Source organism: Ammodytes marinus (genome assembly GCF_949987685.1).
Source record: "Ammodytes marinus genome assembly, chromosome: 11".
In the NCBI taxonomy this organism is placed as follows: Eukaryota; Metazoa; Chordata; class Actinopteri; order Uranoscopiformes; family Ammodytidae; genus Ammodytes; species Ammodytes marinus.
Window position 1 is genome coordinate 6,489,216 of NC_137215.1, and position 20,161 is coordinate 6,509,376.

The 20,161-nt window shown below is 41.7% G+C and overlaps 2 protein-coding genes across 3 annotated transcripts in view; one reads left to right on the forward strand and one right to left on the reverse strand.

Annotated features, from left to right (window-relative positions):
• Positions 1–3,225: 3,225 nt before the first annotated feature.
• LOC307257260 (leucine-rich glioma-inactivated protein 1-like) lies at positions 3,226–10,471 on the forward strand. The gene is made up of 8 exons (XM_080036434.1): positions 3,226–3,973; positions 4,186–4,257; positions 4,771–4,842; positions 5,136–5,207; positions 6,621–6,692; positions 7,115–7,284; positions 7,795–7,959; positions 8,296–10,471. The coding sequence occupies exons 1-8, from the start codon at positions 3,765–3,767 to the stop codon at positions 9,111–9,113; spliced, it is 1,650 nt and encodes a 549-aa protein (XP_079892560.1). The 5' UTR covers positions 3,226–3,764; the 3' UTR covers positions 9,114–10,471.
• Positions 10,472–10,795: 324 nt separating this feature from the next.
• Positions 10,796–20,161, reverse strand: part of mark1 (MAP/microtubule affinity-regulating kinase 1) — a 33,882-nt gene continuing 24,516 nt past the window's right edge. Inside the window, exons 9-18 of one of the 2 annotated variants that reach the window (XM_080036501.1) lie at positions 19,909–20,028; positions 19,071–19,170; positions 18,785–18,897; positions 18,169–18,322; positions 16,998–17,179; positions 16,759–16,850; positions 16,393–16,533; positions 15,776–16,027; positions 13,791–13,835; positions 10,796–12,550 (exon numbers count right to left, since the gene is read on the reverse strand). In XM_080036501.1, the coding sequence (XP_079892627.1) occupies positions 12,202–12,550; positions 13,791–13,835; positions 15,776–16,027; positions 16,393–16,533; positions 16,759–16,850; positions 16,998–17,179; positions 18,169–18,322; positions 18,785–18,897; positions 19,071–19,170; positions 19,909–20,028 (1,548 nt within the window). In that variant the 3' untranslated portion in view covers positions 10,796–12,201. Of the gene's footprint in view, positions 12,551–13,790; positions 13,836–15,775; positions 16,028–16,392; positions 16,534–16,758; positions 16,851–16,997; positions 17,180–18,120; positions 18,323–18,784; positions 18,898–19,070; positions 19,171–19,908; positions 20,029–20,161 lie in introns of both variants that reach the window. The other variant, XM_080036500.1, reaches the window with a different exon arrangement.

The window sequence follows — 20,161 nt, forward strand, 5'->3', positions numbered from 1 at the left end:
TCTAAACAGAACTGTACAAAAGACAATATTTGAAATTTTGAAGTAATTTTTTTGCAGTGATGGTAAAATACTGTAGCCGGTTAAGACTGCCGTCAGTGCCGTTACTGATTATCCCCCTTGATATGATTGGCTCAGGCAGGTGACTGACAGGTGACTAAAATACTTCATAGTTCTTACAGGAGCCAGAGAGCATCACTGTCAGTCACGTCATCAGAGGTAAGCCAGCTTTATGCATTACTAGAACACCTTTAGACAGCATGTGCACGTCTAGGGGTCACAGGTTTTTGTGACTTCATCATGTTTGTGGCCCTTCAAAATAAAGTGGTCCATCTTATTCAACCCATGTAAGAAAACTCATTCATGATATTACAACTTTGATCATTCAAAGCCAACAAACATCATGATGTCATAAAAAAAATCAATGCTTAGTTAATCATGATTTCAAGATTCACTAAAATACATTTGAATTTGTTTGATGGGTCAGGTTTTTTTGGCCTGTCACTTTAACTGCAGACTTTTCCACGAACAAGACATGATCGTCAGCAATAACTCAAAGATCATGATGATTGAAATACTTTAGCTGATGCATTAATTAACGTATTAAATCCTGCGTTAAATCATGCATGAGATACCGTTAATATTGTGCATTAGTGATAGTTCATGAAGTAATGCATGATTGAATTCAGGCATTTTCATGAAGTCATGTACCCTCAATATAAATATATATGGATATATATATTTCTTTTTTGTTGCATCATTACATGTGTTAGGTTGTCAAGTGAGGATGTAATGTAATTAGAAATTTGATAACATTTAAAATGTGTCTCAAATGGAAAAATAAAGTTATAAAAATAATTATAATAATGTAACTATAATTCATTCAAAATATAGAATCATAATGAAACAAATATGAGAAGAAATATGCCAGATAAATATATTTAACTTACCATTGTGGACATGGAGAGTATATTTAGAACTCATAAATCAATGGGCCTCGGTAGGGCTCTACATCTCCTCCTAGTGGCGAGGCGAGGCCATTTCATTTCTACACCTACAGCATATCACAAAGGCAATGCCTTGCTTTGAGAATATGTTTATTGAAATGCTGAAACTCTCTTTAAGAAGTTAGTGTGGTCATGCAAATCCCTATAGTCATGTATCCTATCCTAAAAGTTCACTAACAGAAGTCATAAACATACGACTTGAGCATATCAATATCTAGTGAACAGTGTGTGTCTTATTGTGGAGATGATGAATGACGACATTTATGAACACAGACACTAGCCATCATCCTGCAGCACAACAATAACATCCAGTGTTCTCCTTTCAGTACAAAAAAAATCGACTTTATGAAAAAAAATAAGAAATGTGTTACTTTCTTCTCCATATCCACACAATCCCCCTCTCATATCCACTCAAGAAAGAAATGGGTCTACTTTGCCTCACTGGTAATAGCTGTATTCTTCAAGTTTTTATTCTTGCGACTATAACAGTAAAGTAGCAAACAAACACACACACACACAGACGCATGCACGTACGCACTCACACACACACACAAAGAAACTGCTGCCACAGCACGAGCCTGCTCCCCTAAATCTAAATGTCCTGCTTTCATTTCGTAAATTGTATTATCACGGTAAACAGACACTGGATAGGCCTATCAAATGGTGTAATCTCATCAAGGGATGGTAAAATAAAGAGAGAGAGAGAGAGAGAGAGGGGGGGGGGAGGGGGAGAGAGAGAGAAAGAGTAGAGATCCAGAGCAGCATGTATTTATTAGAGAGACCTTTGGAAAAAAAAATGCAAACGTTTCTTCCCAGAATGGTCTGACGCATGCAGCTCTGCCTGGCAAAGTGTGCAAACATATTAATCTTACAACTCTGGAGGGATCTGAGAAAAATTAGATAGGCTTAGTTGTGAGGAAGAAAAAGGGCCTTATATGGCTTCTCTGTCTATGTCATGTCCGGCACAGCAGACGAACACATTGCGGCCTAATAAAACTGGGAGGGTTGTGTTTTTATGCCGAAGGTTTATGCATGATGTTTTTGGGTTGTTTGTCTGTACGTCCCGGCCATTCTTGTGAACTCAATATCTCGTGAACGCTTAGAGGGATCGTCCTCAAACTTTGCACAGATGTAGATTCTGTCTCAATGATGAACTGATTAGATTTTGGAGGTCATAGCTCCAAGGTCAAGGTCACTGTGACCGTATGCATCATGAACACAATACCTCAAAAACGCTTTGAGGGATTTTCGTCAGTTTTTCTTTCACAATCCTCACTCGGACTCCAGGATGGAATATTTAGATTTTGAAGGTCAAAGGTCAAGGTCACTGTGATCTTTTGTATTGTGAGCGCAAGTTTTGCACACATTACGATTCTGACTCTAGATTTTGTAGGTCTAAGATCAAAGGTTATTGAGACCTTACATATTGTATGGTCGCAGTGACCTTGTGCCATATTGCCTACCACCGTTGTATCCTACGTTTGGAAATTGCCTTGCGGAAGCATAGCCTATAACTGCCAGGCAGTGTTTCTAGTAGTAGGCTATATAGCAATAACACAGAAGAAGAAAAAAGAATATATGGATTTTTGAAGATTTTTTTTTAATTAGTTCAATTAAGAAAAGAAAAGAGAAAAGAAAGATACAAAAATAGAACATGGTGTGAATAAATGAACCAAACGAAGTAGCCTAGCCTAAATGAATCAAATAAATAAAGATATCAATGCCATGCAGGAAAGCATGCAGTAGGCTTTATGAGCAGAGACCTGTCCTTTGTTTGCCACGAGCCTGGGGGGGATGGGGTTCAATTAGACTAAAGCAGAGCAGATGTCAGCATGATAGGAGGGCTTCCCCGCACCCCTCCATCACAGCAGCCACATTCTGCATCCAGTCGCCATGGAAACCGAGGGCAAAACCAGAAAATAAACCCCAAACGTGTAACAAAATATACGAAATGTATGAGACGATCTGGGGCCAAACAGTAGGCCTATACTATCCTATATTGACCCTGAATATACAAGCTATATAAAGACAGAGATGCTGAGCCAACACCAGGCTATTGCCATGACGACAATACATTTTGATCGGGGTTCCCTCCCCGCATAGAAAGCCCGTGTGCGTCTGCGCCACATGCTGCAAGCAATCCGCTGGCTCATGTCAGGACAGACAGGGGCTACATTACATTTTCATTTTCTCTCCTCCAGCTGATTGAGGGGGAAACAGCACCATTCCTCTGCCTATTATTGGGTGGATTCCTCAGGGAGCTTTGGCACAGAGAGTGTGGTGGCGATAGCTGAAATCACAGGCTCATAGGCGTGGTTTTGGTTTTGGTTTTTGGTTTTGGTTTTTTTTTTGGATGGAGATGCTCCCGTCTGCTCCTGCTGGGATCCCCACCTGCCGTCACACCGCGTTTGTCACCTCGCCAGCTGGTGTTTTCTTGAGCTCGAGACGTGCAGTTCGGCGCGAATAGCATTATCATTATTAGATTATCATTAGAATTTTTGTTTTTCGTCACAGGGGACATCGATTTTTCTATTCATACACGGGGGTGTAGTAAAATTGCAGCGCTGCGAACACGCACGAGACGCCCGGCTCTATCACTCCCCCAGAGTGGCGTTAGCGCACGGCAGGCACATTGGTGGAGATCGTAAACAAGAGCGGACAGCGCGTCTTCTTGGCCTCCAGGCAACAGCAGCAGCGGAGACCGTGGTTCATGTTTAGGGCGTCTCGACGCACAGGTCGCGCCCGCAGCGGTTCGCAAGGATGGAAACCAGTCACATACGCAAGAAGATGTCCAAAAGATCGCCGTGGCTCGGCTTCCTTGTAGTGGCGTCCGTTTGTATACTCGTAGTGGACAGCAAGAGAGCCAGGCAGCCCCGCTGTCCCTCATCATGCACATGCACCAAAGACAACGCGCTGTGCGAGAGCGCAGGACTGATCCCTCGCAGCTTTCCCACAGATGTCCTATCACTGTAAGTCATGTGTGTTTTATAAGCAATTGTTAACCAGTGTTTAACTAAACATACTCGGCTTTATCTGCTGTTAAGACGTGGGTTCCTGCTGCACATTGCAGCCTTAGGCATTATATCCAACAGACTGGAATAACTGTTCGTATATGAAACAGTCTGTGCTTCAGCTAATCAGTGCATGTGTTTGTCTGTCTTGTGTGCTCCCTTCTCCACAGATCATTCGTCAAGTCTGAATTCACTGAAATCCCGAAAGAGAGCTTCATCCACACGCCTGCTCTGCATCTCCTGTGAGAAAAAAGCCTCTCGAGAATTGTGTTATGCAGTCTTTTGTGTCATGTTCCCAGTGAGGTGATCAACGCCATGTTTAACGTTATCATAGAAAGGATGTATCCTATTGATCGCTTAAACACTAATCCTTTAGGATGGAAACTATCTCTAAATGTAAGAAGGTAGGCTATAGTATTGCCTCTGCTGGGCATTCATCCAAGTATTGTCTTCAAAATGCATCAGACCTGGTTTCAGAATGAGCTCCATTATTAATGGGGACTCCCTGGTTTTGAGGAGGGAATCCCCCTGTAGCTCTTGTCTCAAGGGGTGGAGTAGGCTTTGCTGTGCTTCAAAACAAACATGTAAGACTGCAGGAATCCTATTAAGCATCGATCATTTTCTGATGTATTTGGGTTAGGAAAAATATATTTTTTTTTACTACAGAGAGCACAGCTGCTATTGAACGACAGCTTGTTGTTATCCAGTTTGTGAGCAGGAATAGTTAAATATTATGTATTTTTTTCTTTGCACAGCCTCTTCACTGCCAACGACCTGGAAACTATAAACGAGGATGCTTTCATTGGTCTTCCTCATCTGGAGTATCTGTGAGTATATGATGAAAGAAACACATTTGGACTATTCTTATCCTTATTTTCTTGACTGTCTTTACTTTCTTAACCTTATATAATTTTAACTAATTTTTTATTGCTTAGCGTGCAATCGGTCTCTGCGTCCATTCTTTGCTTTCCTATGTTGTAATCAATGTAAAGCACTTTGAACTACATCTGATTGGTTTAAAAGGTCGTGCTGTATCAATACATTTTGACTGACCTGGAAGCTGCTTTATAATAAGGCCATATTGTCTCCCTTTTCATTATTTAACACTTTTTTGTTCCAGGTTCATCGAAAACAACCACATCAGTTCCATTTCTCCAAATGCTTTCCGTGGACTGAAAACCTTAGTACATCTGTAAGTGTATACTGTTTTTTTTTGTTTTTTTTATATATTTTACCACTGTCTGTGTCTTTGTGAGAGATAGAATATAAGGAAGCGTTCTGTTATTTGTAACAGTGGAGCGCGTTGTAATGTGTCTGCAGGTGCAGCGAGCACTGTTCCAGTGAAACGCTGACAAAGTTTATTACACAACATTTGTTACCACACAGACATTTCAGTAGCCGGCCCGCTGCACAGCTGGTAATATGATTATGAAGCAAGTCCTTTATATAATATTTTTGTCACGGATGAGATTTGGCAACATAAGCAAGTAAAATCTCTTTAATTCTTCTGTTACGTCAGCAAAACCTCAATGAAATTAACTTTATTTCTGAGTAATGCACGCAAAAAAAATGCAGCTAAAACTAAGCTGATAGCTAACTATCAAAAAAAAGGGTATAGAGAAAAGATAAGTTGATGTAACGTGATATTTAACATTAAGACTTTAGTTACTTACATTAAAACAATTATCTCTGCATTGCAATGTCTTCAGAAATGTTTAACCCTCATCCTACCAATGTATTTTTACCCCAGGCAAAAAATACTAGAAGAAACCACCATCAGAGAAAAATGATACATTATTTGTCTTCTACAAATATTATTAGTTATGTAAATAATTTAATCTCAGATGAAAACAGATTATAATCATTTAGCAGAGTTAAAGTTGATATAGTTAGTGGAAATATCACTGCCTTTCAACTTCAAATTGACGGAGAGACTTCCCCTACTCTCCCTGATGGTGTGTGCTACTTTAAATTAGAAACTTTGGCACAGATAAACACAATAAATAGGTTTATTTATTAAAAATACACAGGTGGAATTGGCCCCAATACATTTGTATTTCTAAAAAGCATAAATTAGAAGAGAATTTTCTTACTGGCAATTTCTAATTAATTACGTACATTTGCGTCTCTTTGCCTGCAGTGTCTTGCCCTGAGCTCAGAGGAAACTAAACAGATACATTAAAGCAACTTCCTCAACAGCAAGATGTAGCCTACTTTCGGCTTTATTCCCTCTCTTTTGGAGAGACAAAGCCATAAATTGGCTGAGGAGGCAGCTCTAAAAATAAAATAATCTTTCAAAGAACTCACAATAAGTAATGTTCCTGCCTTCAGTCTCCGGGGCGGAATATACCTGCCCCGGCTGTGCAAGGTAACGCTGTGTTATAGCACACGCATTTAGATTGTTTTACAAAGAAGCGACTAAAGTTTATTTTTTTACAAATTAAAATCCAAACAGTAGCAAATATGTATCGCTAGTATTTGATAATGTGAAGAATTAAATGATGAATGGGGGTTGGTTTCATTGATAATATGATAAAACAAGAATATCAAGCATTAGGCTACTGTATATGTGATCAGTCAGCTGACATTATTTCATCTCTTTCAGGAGTCTGGCCTACAACAATCTGCAGACTCTGCCTAAAGATTTGTTCAAAGGCCTTGAAGCCTTGACGAAAGTGTGAGTATGAATTTAAATCCTTCATTATGTGGGAAGAATGGAGATCAATTGCACACAGTGTTACATAACTCAACACAAGTATAATGTATTCTCCTGTGGTCGATGGGTTATTCTATATATAGCGCGCTGTGTCATTATTCCACTTCAGCCGTGGCTTTGAAAGATGTGTGGGTGGTGCTTTTAGCGCCATTAAAATTAGAAGAGAGATCGCTTGCCCATTTATCACCCACCAGAGCTGTTCAGTGCTACTTTATATTGTCTCTAAATATTAACGAGAGCACAGAGATAGAACAAAAGGCTGAGGTTGGACTTCAGTGTCAGCAGCATTTCAAAATAAAATCGATCAATCACAAAGAGCTGAGAGTATGTTAACTTTTAGAGTAGTTTGGGAGTGAATTTGGTTGTTTTTTTCCCCCCGTCAGAGACCTGCGAGGGAACCAATTCAGCTGCGACTGTAAGCTGAAGTGGCTGGTGGAGTGGATGGTCAACACCAACGCAACAGTGGATCAGATCTACTGCAAAGGCCCGGCCTCACAGCTGGACAAGCAGATCAACGAGCTGACGCCACAGTCCTTTGACTGCATCACCACAGGTAGAGTCCCGAAAACCTCTGTCTTTTAATCAAACTCTATTTTTTTCATTATGTTTTCGTGTTGTCCATCCGTCTTGTGAACGCAATATCTCATGAACGATTTGAAGGACTTTTGTCAAACTTTGTACAAATGGCCGCTGTGACTCGAAGATGAACTGATTCGATTTTGGAAGTTGTAGGTCAAAGGTGAAGTACAGTATGACTTCATCCCTCACAAACGCAATATCTCAAGAACGCTTTGAGGGATTTTTGTCAAATTTAGCACAAACTCACCCTCTTGACTCAAGGATAAACTGATCACATATCTGATGTCAAATGTCCAAGTCGCTTAGACCTCAAATATTGTCAGCACAATATCTGACGAATGCATTGAGGGTGATCTCATTCAATTTTAAAGGTCAAAGGTTACTGCAGCAACCCTACATATTGTAGCTTCTTAGGAGCTTTACCTTCTTTAAAGCATTGTCTACCACCACTGGTATTGAAGGCTTGTTCCTGTTCGTCTTGCAGAGTTTGCATCCTACCAGTCCCTGAAGTTCGAATCCATATCGGTGGAGTCCTTTTCCTTTGGGAACGACCAGTACGTGGTGTTTGCCCAGCCCTTCATTGGGAAATGCAGCTTCCTGGAGTGGGATCACGTGGAGATGGTCTTCAGGGACTATGACGATATTGACAGTAAGTACAAGTCATGTCAAAAACACGGTGGTTGGAATGAGTTGACATTTGCTCAGAGGAACTTTCAGTTTGTGTTAATTATTGCACCCCCTTTGGACAAAAGCGGTAGTGTTTTAACCATGCCAGCTGATAACGATAAAAACGATATAAAAATAGCATTCTTTGCACTGATGGTCTGCCGTTTGCTGTTTCATGTAATTCATGATCATCAGACGAAAAATTGTTTCAGAATTATTTAAACAATTCCTCGTAACACCTTTAAGAATAGGGGGGGTGAGATCGATGGAAACAAGACAATATTAAAACTGAAATCTTTCTTTTTCTTCTCTTCACCAGGCACGTCCACAGTGATCTGCAAACCTCTGATCATCGACGAGCAGCTCTTCATCATCGTGGCTCAGCTGTTCGGCGGCTCGCACATCTACAAGCGCGACGTCTCCGCCAACAAGTTCATCAAGCTGCAGGGCATCGACATCCTCAAGATCAGGAAACCCAACGACGTGGAGACCTTCCGCATCGACGGGGAATCCTTCTTCGTGATCGCCGACAGCTCCAAGGCCGGCTCCACCACCATCTACAAGTGGAACGGCAACGGCTTCTACTCCCACCAATCCCTACACCCCTGGTACCGGGACACCGACGTCGAGTACATGGAGATCTCCTCCAAACCTCACCTGATCCTGTCCAGCAGCTCCCAACTACCCGTCATCTACCAATGGAACAAAGGCACCAAGCTGTTCGACAGACGCACCGACATACCGGGCATGGAGGACGTCTACGCGGTCAAGCACTTCCAGGTCAAATCCGACGTTTACATTTGCCTGACGCGGTTCATCGGCGACTCCAAAGTGATGCGTTGGGACGGGGTGTTCTTCCGAGAGCTGCAGACCATGCCCTCCAGAGGCTCCATGGTCTTCCAGCCCTTCTCCGTGGGCAGCTGGCAGTACGCCATCCTGGGCAGCGATTACTCCTTCACCCAGGTGTACCGGTGGGACGCCAAGAAGGGAGAGTTTGTTCACTTCCAAGAGGTGAACATCCAGGCTCCGAGGGCCTTCTCTCCGGTGTCCATAGACAACCGGCAGTTCCTCTTGGCCTCCAGTTTCAAAGGGAAAACGCAGATTTATGAGCACCTGGTCATCGATCTGAGCGCTTGAGGGATTTTTTTTTTTTGTGGACTGGTTTGTTTGAGTGGTTTGACATGTAAAGCGAAAGTGGCTGAAAGGAGGTATCGGTTGATCCTAACTTGAGCAAGGCAGACGTTGCTCTCTACTTTTCTAAAATCCTCCATTGAAATCTACAGGGAAAATATTAAGGCCACGGTAGAGAGAAATCAATTAGAAGATAATAAAGACGAAGTACAATGACGAGATTAGTCCAAGACTGTGGTTAAACTGGAAAGATGTTTGAAAGATTTGAAATTCTGCGATCAATAACTCATAAGTAAAACATTGTTAAAAACACAAACAAGGCATCATTAACTTAACTATAAGTGTAGCTTAGAAGACGTCCCGTTTCGGCAAGAATGAAGTTGTAGCCCATTGTCTGCCTTATAATGATATGCATTTTTTGTGTTCAAATAACTTTTTACTTATGACTTATTGATACCAGATGTTCAAATCTGTCAATATCTTTCCAACTTTACGGCAGTCTTGAACTGTCACCTTTATTCTCGACGTTGTATTATGATTTTATTCACAACATTGTATTTTCAAGTGCATAATAGAAAATAAACTTAATTGTTTTCTCTCCCATGGCACTAATACTCTTCTGTAGAAATCAGTGAATGACAAGATAAATGCATGTATCTCAACCAAATCTCTTTGGCTGAGATGAATGTTGAGTTCAGTTGCATGCCTCTCAAGTTAGGATTAGACCCAATAGATTATCAAGACATTATTGCATGACCAGGGCCTCAACCTAGGCCATCCCATCCTGATAAATGCAGCATCCATCCATGCTCATTGATACATTAAACCCTTGCATTGGCCAGTAGATTTTTTTTTTTAGAATTTGTGTTCAGCTTCTCATGTGACTCGGCAATGTTTATACATTTGTAATCTCATATATTTATCTACAGAAACTAATAATGAAATGGTACTTTTTATCCTAATAATATGTTTAACTCGAAACCAATCTGCCAAAATGAAATGTTTACAAATGTTTCTAGCGTTTCCACTTGTAAAGCTTAACAATTTGTAAATGAAGCTTTTTGTAAGTTAAAAGAGGGACCACACCAGTTCGATACGTTATTTGCTAAGGAGGAATGATTTCAATTATGTTTATCATTTGGGAAAATCTACCGGGGAATCTACTTGTGAAACTTTACATTTTTATTGTTAATGATTTTTAATGTTTTAAAGTCTTGAAATAAGAGTTTTTCACAAGAAGTATGGAAAACTTTTTGGGGAACTATTTTCACACTTAAAAATGGACCTGCAATTGAAAAAATAACTGAGGATAATGTTCATAATGCTTTACCGTTGACTAACATGTGCAAAATACATCAGTCGTGTCATGGATAGGATTATGTTATTGACTAATATCATGCTATATAGAGTCAATAAAGAATTACATCATCAAATGTTCCATCTCAACTAAGCTCCCTGCCGTTTGCTGTGTAGAGTGCATTTTCTTTTAGTGCGGATTTCCGACATTCGGTTCTCAATGCAAAAAAACACAAACAAACGCATATACTTCAGCGCTTGAGGGACATTGTCATAGTGAAGTTAGTTTTGTAACATTAGATATATGAAATTAGATCCAATAAATACAAACAAATAAAATCCTTTTTATTTTCTCCAACAAAGTGCACGCCTCAATTCTACAAAGCAGCACATTACAATGTAATGGAATAAATACAATAAAATCGGCTGAATTAAAAAAAAAAAAAAACGATAAAAACAAGCAAGGATATACACAAGTACCTGCATACTCACACTGGTGGCAGGACTAAAATCAGGCTCTTCAGAAAGGTTTCAAGACACAATCCACTTCTTTTTCTTTGACTTTTCACTCGTCTTCAGTCCAGTTGGATAAAGGCGTCCTTCTCCTCGGCTTTCTTAAGTAGACCAATTTAAATCCTGCTTTTTTTTTAATGTAATTGAGGGCTACCAAACTAACACGAAAGAAATACAGGTGCATCCTCTCATGTTCATACACATCACCCAGGAAAACTTGTGCAATTACAGCAGGTCACCTCCGCGTCACCTACAGTACCTACTGCTGAGAGAAAATAAAGTGAACACATTTTTTTTTCAGTTTTAACTGAAAGTTTCTACTCAAGTCTATGTGGTGCAACTTAGTGTTTTTCTTTCTGTAGGCAAATAAAATATAACATAAAAAGGCAAGGGAGCACATCCCTAAATAATATTCAACAAAATAATTTAGTGCTCTTTAAATAAAATTAAAAACACTATTCAATATGGTGGCTCTTAAAAAAAAAGAAAAAAAAAGTCACAGACCAAAAAGGATAATGCTTTAAGGGACATCAATTATATTAGGAAAGAACTCAAAATCCCATGAAAAAGGACAGTATTGACAATAAAATTCTGTACAGAACATAAAATCAATATACAATACAGTACCTGCAGATGTTATGCATTACAGTACAATTCTCTTTTTACATAGTTTTAGTATGGGCTCCAGCCTGATCTATATACTGACTTAACACAGGTGGAAAAAGCGGCTATTCTTTTTAGCTTTCAGTAAGTTTAATGGTTATTTCAGCGAGAGGAGAGTAGATCTGGTAGTAGGCGCGTTTTTTTTTTTTTTAGAAAAAAGAGATTGAAAACATTATTGCAGGATGGTCATCTTCAGTTTGCATACTGCATGTGTTACAAGAATGTGTCCTATGACGAGGAGCAGCGGGCCGATGAGAGAGAGACACAGGGCCGGACGGAAGAAGAAGAAGAAGAAAAAAAAGGGGGCTTGGGAGGTTTAGCTGTTTTTCGCCATCTCTCTCTCTCTCCGTCACAGAGGTTCAAACCTTGTTTAGCGATATCTCTCCGGTCTCCATCACTACCCTGTACAGTACATTCGTGGCCAGTATTGCACGTTACCAGCCAGCTCCACCCTGATTCTGCACGGTGGTGAGGAGGAGGAGGAGGAGGAGGACCTTCAGTGCTGAAGTTTTTTCTGTCCTGTAAAGTCAACACTATAAATCCAGTGGATGAGATGAGACCAGTTCACCTTGAAGTATCTCACCTTAAAAGACAGACTCCCATATTTCCCATATCTGGCGCGTCACAGTTTGAGCTCATTGGCAATTTTGCAGGCGATGTTCTTGAAGGCGATGGACGTGCCCGATATCCTCTTGAAGCGCACGCCGTTGAGGGAGAGGCGCGGCAGCTTGCACACCTCCATCTCCCACTGCACCAGGTTGTCTTGGCGAGCGTCGCCGTGCACACAGAAGAGCAGGAAGCGTTCGCGCTGCTCGTAGTCGCAGCTGTTGGCGTCCAGGACCTTGCGGATCTCGCGCATCATCTCGGCGGGCTCCATGGACGAGGTGGTCTTCATGCTCCAGGTGAAGCGCAGCGAGCGAGGCTTGGAGTCCCGCCCGTTGTCCTCCTTGGTGTCGCCGGACGCGCTCCTACTAAAAACAAGAGAAGAAGAAGGAAGACAGACAGAGGAAAGAGATGTTGAAGGAGAGAAAGAGGTTGGTTACAGGCTCTCCAGGGGGGAAATCTACAGCCTTGTTTCCACTGAGGGGTTCGGTTTGGTTCAGTGCGGTGCGGCCTCGCATAAGGTACGATGTCATGATAGTTACTAGGGCTGTGATTCTTTTGGAATTCCACAATTCAATTCGATTACGATTCCTGGGGTCACGATCGATTTTTTGATTTCTCGATTCAGTTAAAAGGAAGATTTCAGGATCTACCCCAGTCCACTGTGTGCTCAGAGGCGTTGTGGCAGATTATGCAATGGAAGCAATTTAAAGTCCATGTCGTATTTATCCTCATTTATCTTGTTATGCATGTGTGAGGACACAGAATCTTTCAGCCCGGTGAGGGCACGGAATCTTTCGGCTCCGTGAGAATGGTAACTCATTAACTCACTGCAATCAGGTGTGTGTGGCACTGATTGGCTGATTGAGCCCAGGTGTGAGGAGGTTTTATATGCCGAGACCCCAGTGCTCTGTGCTGCTCATTGTCTCGCCCTCTGGGATAGTGAGAGATTCTCTCTTAGTGCTCTCTCTGTGTTTAGAGTTCCCAAGATAACTGAGTTATTTGTCTATTCTTTCAGCTGCTTGGCAGCATTGGTTTAGTTTGTTGTTTAGTATGTTATATTAAAGGTAGCCTGTGTGGCCTTTACAGTTCTGTGTGTTTTTTGTTTTCTCCCCTTCCCCATATTCACATTAGCGATTCAGTGGTTATCCTTCCGGGGATAACTTTCAGAGGCCCCTGGGTCCGCACCTGTGTCCAAACCCCTCCCCCAAGTCATTACAGCATGTGATTTTAAGGCAAGTCAACATTACCGGCAGTAGCAAACTACATATTAAAAAAATAATTATATAAATATATATAAAATTATTATTTATTTATTATTTATTTTAATCGATTAAATCAATTTTGGCAAATTCTGAATCTATTTAAAAATGGAGGTGATAGGAATCGTGATTTTTCCACGAATGTATTTTTTTTTCACCACCCCGTTCAACAGCTCTGACCCATAGACTGTAGCCTATATACTCTGACGCGGAAATCGTGTCAGTCAGTAAGGTTTATGTCGAGAGTGGAATCGCAAGCCAGATCCACGGTTACCATGCCGTGACAAACCTAACTGTGCTGCTCAGTGGAAACAAAGCATACTGTACGTCTCCATCAAATTCTCACCTCAGTGTTTCTGTCCGGGCACTGGCCTCTCCCTCACTAGGCATCCTGTAAATAAACCAGGAACACACTGTTAACCAAAGAGCCGATGTCAACACGGGTTTGCCCCACACACTACCAACACCACCATTACTGGACACACAGAGGGAGTGTCAGGCTTCATGCCAGGAAGGAATCCATAGTCCTGGGTTTCAGGGTTCAGCACACACAATGAGGTGAAAGTGACTTCTGGAGGAAAAGTGCCACTGTAGCTCCTTCACACAAAAACATACGCAGCATTAATTAATCCCCACTGATCAGTTAGGAGTTGATTAAGTGGTGTAAAATATTTGCTTCGGCCCCAAGAGTTTGTCTCATCTTTTCTCTTAAAAGGTGGAGTCAGTGCTTCTGGAAAATAGGCTACTTGTTGTCAAAATCACTTTTTGTCAAAATCAGTGAATTTCTCCTCACGATCAGCTATCTGTCACTGATTTTGACAAAAAATAATTTTTACAACATTAGCCATAATTGCAGACTCCACCTTTATTAAGCTCACAATCCCCACAATGAGGAGAGTAAGGAGAGCTAAGCCAGCAACCGGAGGGGCAAATGTCCTGGCTTTAGTACTGGGGAAAGGTTGGTGAGCCGTGAGCTGTGTTGTCTAGGTGGTGGACACAGGGGGAAGTAATACACGGCATAACAAAGGGTGTCAGTAGACAAGGATGTGGCGTAGTTGGCAAGTACATAGGGGATTAAAGGTGGAGTCAGCGATTCTGGAGAAAGCTTGTTGTGAAAATCACTTTTTGTCATAAACCAGTGAATATCTCCTCAAGGTCCAAAGTACGGACAGGTAGTAGATTGTGAGGAGATATTCACTGATTTGAACAAAAAAGGGATTTTTGACAACATGCATTATCCAGAATCGCTGACTCCACCTTTAAGGAAACATGGGCCAAGTTCATAGTGGGCAGAGAGTGGTTTTTGTTTGTGTTTTTGACAAGGGGGGAGTGGGGGCGGGGAGTTACAGGTGCAGCAAGCCTTGTGTTCTCCTACCTCCGGGACGCCCTGAAAGACATAGCTCTATGCGGAGAGAAAAGGAGAGAAAGCTGTGAGCCGCTACATGATGGGCAAGGTTGTGTCCTTTGGTTGCCATAGTGACAGCAAAGGGTATAACATACAGATTTTTAATGAACAACCAAAGGATTGGGAATGGATAAAGAGAGTGTATCTGTTCTAAAGAGGCAATGAAAGTGTGTGATGCTTTCTTTGACATCACTGCTGAACACATTTTGCACCAAGTACACCTACTACTTTTATGTCTCTGTATGCACTCAGAAGGTAGCTCAGCGTAGATTAGCTCTGGATAGATTTTGAGATTGAGAGTGTTATGCTTCTTAACTACACAGCATACATTTAGCTATAGGCCACATGGTTTATAAACAATGCTAAACTATTTTTCACACCTGCCTAAGCTACTTTGTGCTAATGAGGAAAAGTGAGCGTGCTAACATGCTACACTAGTGACTATGGTAAACATGGTGAGCATCACACCTCAGCATGTTACCATTGTAAAATGTCAGCATTGTTAACATGCTGGCATTAGCATTTAGTTCAAGACGTCGCAAAAGTTGAGCCTCACCTCCCAGAATTGCTTGCATGTAGACTCTTATATTTTTCCAAATGCAAAGTAATATATGAATAATAAAATATTAAGCATATTAAGATTCAGACAGCATACAGAGACATAAAGGGGTTTTCATGAGGTTGTCTGACAAAGTAGGAACTAAAACAATCCCTTCAAAAAGGTGGACCATGCCTTTAACTATCTCATACATACCGGTCAGTCTCTCGGGCAGTATGATAGCATGCTTTTTTATTGAAGACAGACAACAAAATGTGTGCAACTTCAACACGCAATTCTCAAAGTAACGTGAAGAAATGAACTATAAGGTGCAGATAGCCTTAAGTAGCAGCCGCTTGCCTTGTACAGCCTTTTATTCGTCACTGACCTGCGGACAAACTTGGAGGTGATCTTGCTGATGATGCCAGTGGAGGTGCCCCTGCGTTGCTGGGCGAGAGCCCCCGTATCGTGGGACAGCGTGGGCGAGGCGGGGGGGCCGTTGTAGGTGGCGCTGCGCCGGTCTCTGAGCTGGGCTCCGTGGAAGGTGCTGCGGCTGGTGGTGCCGCGCGGGAAACGGTTCTTCTCTGGGGTGCTAATACTGTGTGCAGAGGGAGAGGTGGACGGACCCCGCGGAGAAGGGCTGCAGTATGGGGGGGACGATACAGGAGAAATCAGCACACGCGACTAGATTATGTACATCAAAGCCGCTCGCTGTATATCAAATGTATGTACATTTTCCTTTACTATATGGAGCGGTCTTGAAGCACTGCTGTCTGTTTATTGTTTTGTGTTTGTACATTTGTTTAAAAAAAAAAAAATTATATACAGAGCTAAACATTTTTAATAAATTATGAAAGAGAAATGACTTCATATAAAGCATTATGAACAAGAAATATGATATAAATGCACACGTGTATGTAAACTAAACATTAAAACATTAATCACAGTGGCTGATTACATATTAAGTAACCATAGTGAGGTATTTCAGACAGACAGGCAGCTCACCTGGACTTGAGCTCTGTGTTGTCGTCGATGGGAGGCAGTGTGCTCTTTGAGGGATGCCCCGACGAGGACATGGACTTGCTGTGACGGGGCCGTGTGGAGCTGATCGCAGTCGATGTGGTGCTGCCCGACACCTCAGTTAAACTGGGGACCAAGGAGGACGATATTACACCCAAACTTACTCATTTAAACTGACTAGTCAGATTAATAATGGTAACATGACAAAGGTGAAGCAAAGTTAACTTTGATTAAGTCCTGTTCATAAACACAGGTCATTTAAAATCATTGGAGGGAATTTGAGGCGGTTTCATAAACAATTAACTGTTCCTCATAGTCTCTTTAACTGTGAGTGTGTGTGTGTGTCTTTACCTGCTGTCTTTTCCATTGGGAATAGCTGTGTAGCGGTCGGTAGAAGATCGTTCACACACATACGTGTTCCTGCGAGTCATCGATCCATTGGTCTTTTTGTGGAAAGAGAGAACAAACAAAAAACACATTTGAATTTTCTAACCATTAACTAATTTTTCTTTACATTTCAGAGCTGCCTGCGCCCATATTGGGATGTGCATGTGTGTATATTTGATCAATTGTGTCCTCCACTCCCTCACCCCCACAGCACTAGTAGCTTTCTTCCTCTCCTGAACCCCTAGAGGAGAAGCAGGAACGTCTCCTTTGGAGGTGTTGAGCTCCAGCCTGCGCGCTCCGTCCCATTCCTCCCTGTGGTCACTCTCCACGCTCAGGGCCTGGCCACGCTTCGTATAGGACACCGCCGGAGGCACAGCGGGACCCACTACAAGAGACACACATAGAGGAGAATACTTACATACTAAACATCCACTAAACATAACAGCTAGGCATGGGCCGGTATCCGATTTCAAGTAAAACGCAGTTTGAAAAAGTCAAGGTTTCAAAATCCGATCTTCTACCGGGTGTAATAAGGTGCTTAAGGTTATTAATACCGTCAAAATATAATACCGGCCCATGCCTAATATCTGCATTTCTACAGCTCCAATATCGGGCATATTAACACAGAAAAGACCAGAAGACAAGGACAGTGTGTATGTTACAACAGCATCAAGCAAAGCCACTCAAAGCCAGTATGTATGTAGACATCACCCAGTCCATCAAATACACAGTAACACTCTGCAACAACACTTGGCTGATTTGCAAAAGCTGTTCTTCTCCTCCTCATGCTTTGAGGTGCTGTTCCCTGTTCCAGCCAGCAGATGGCGCCAGACACAACGGTCCCACATGACATGAGAGGAAGCTGCTACACAACCAGTGCAGTGTTTAGGTTGAGTCACTGACTTGCAATGATTTTAACTGAGCCGATTATGAAAATAAACAACATACGGCAAACAAAACGGTTAAAATCAAGGCAAAGTGAGGTTTACCTTTCCTCTCACAATAACAGTTATAAAGGTGGAGTCAGTGATTCTGGAGAACGCTTGTTGTCAAAATCACTTTTTGTCAGAATCAGCTAGCTGTCTGTACTGTGAGTGTGCTGAACAAAATCCAGTGGTAATACCCAGCCTAGGCTCTGTAAACTTGTACAAAAGGGGCCTATCGCAGCAAACCACTTTAAAGAGCCTAAGCTGTGTATCAACACAGTTTTTTTTCCCGATGCACACATCATTATTAGCCAATGGTCAGTGACTTGAGAGCAGCTTCCCTCTACACAGCACGCAGCCAGCAGCGCTCTCAGAGCTGTGAAAGACGAGGTTACTTTACTTGGCTTCTCTATGACACCACCACCACCACCACCATCCTCATCCCCACCATGATCGCTGTAGCGCCGCTGCTTCTGATTGGCCGAGATGCTGCGTGTGACCTTGGGATGGGCGGGGCTAACGCTGGAGCTGTTGTTGACTTCACTGGTCGGTCGCTGTCGCTGTCCCAGGACACTGTTGGTCGACGGCTCGCTCCCCTCGAACTAGAACACATAAGAGATGCAAAGGAAAGGATTTGGCACAGTCTATTAAAACATTAACACTATTTTAGGGGTGTTATTTTTTTCTTTTTAATTACTCGAGGGATCCTACTTTTTTCAACAACAAAAAATATAAGTCTTTTCATCAAAAGGTTGAATGTGTTAAGTGTATCCCTCAAACAATGGATGGACATACTGTAGTTAAACAGATCTATCCAATGTAAAAAAAAATATATTTCAAAAGTGTTAAATTTAAAAAAAAAAGACTGAGATTGGGCACTATTACTATAATTAATATATTTGTACATTAATTTTCTTTTAATTATTTCACGTCTTTTTTTAGTCTCAAAAGGTTGTAGTGCATTTATGAAAAATGAATAATAAGATGACAGACATGGGGTCACATGACGTAATGCATTAACCACTGCTGATGACCTCATAGTAATGTAAGTCAATCAAACGGACCTCTGGAGACTTCCTGCCCAGCAGCAGGTAGGTTGCCATGACTTCATCATACTTCTGGTTGCTGAGAGAATCCGTGATCTCATCTTTAGGGAAGCCCATCGTCACCATGAGCTCTGATGGGGGACAGAGGTCAACATGAATCACAGTCAAACAATCACACACAGGAAATGACTTAAGCACACACACACACACACACACACACACACACACACACACACACACACACACACACACACACACACACACACACACACACACACCCACACACACCCACACACACACACACCTATTCTGGTTGTATCGCTGAAGTCCGTCTCTGGCTCGATGTAAGGCTTTAGCTCCTCCTCGTCGTGACCCACATTCATCCAATGGTCTTTCATGATTTGCTAACAAAGAAACAAGACAATTAGGACTCATGTATGTAGTGCAGGGTAATTAGTTCTACTGCTCTTAAATGGAGCTAATTCATCACGACTCCTGTGTTCGTATAAAAACACGACAATTTAATGGAAATGTTACAGCTGACAAATGAAAAACAGAAGACATTTTTGGGACATCCTTTTGAGCACTGTATGACCGACCATAAGTCATAATAGTAGTAGCCATACAAAAATAGTCAATCTCCAATTATTCATATTAATATGAATTAATATTGCACTGATTTGAGCCTGGTTCTGGAGAGGAGGGCGGTACCGACTTCGGACTCACTGTGTGTGAATTGAACTGGCAATTAAACAGCTTATGCAAAACAAGCTTCAAGCATCCTTAATTTAAACCGTGGATGCAACAAAAAAATGCAACGTGTAAGGATTCCACTGAAATGAATTAAGATTTATTTTCTAAAAAGCTCCAACAAAATCCACATCATTTCATAATTTCTGAACGCTTTCGTCAAACAATTATGCGAGACCGCTCCTTTGATCTCAGAGGAATAACGTTTCCACATCTCCCATTTGATAAAACTGTCAAATTGAAATGTTCTGTTGTTTTCATAAATGAACAACAGCAAAGGCAATTACTGTATGGGGCTTTCAGATAACAAGCAACAATGGGCTTCAAATGATTTCAACCCTCTCCGTTAACCAAAGATGCAAATATTGCAAAAAACTCTATAATAACGGTACCTCTAAACTGCCTCGTTTGACGGGGTTGAGCACGAGCAGTTTCTTCAGCAGGTTTTCACAGTCTGTGGACATGTAGAACGGAATACGATATTTCCCCCGCAAGACCCTCTCCCTCAGCTCCTACACACAGACACAGACAGACAGACAGATAGACAGACAGACAGACAGGCAAATGGGATATTAGCAAGGCAAGGCATGTTTATGTACAGTATATAGCACAATGCAGACACAAGGCCACTCAAAGTGCTTAACA

Coding starts and splice junctions, on each gene's coding strand:
- LOC307257260 (XM_080036434.1), top strand. CDS start 3,765: ATGGAAACCAGTCACATACGCAAGAAGATGTCCAAAAGATCGCCGTGG. Junction 5,208..6,620: donor CTGAAAACCTTAGTACATCT/GTAAGTGTATAC, acceptor CATCTCTTTCAG/GAGTCTGGCCTACAACAATC. Junction 7,285..7,794: donor CTTTGACTGCATCACCACAG/GTAGAGTCCCGA, acceptor TTCGTCTTGCAG/AGTTTGCATCCTACCAGTCC.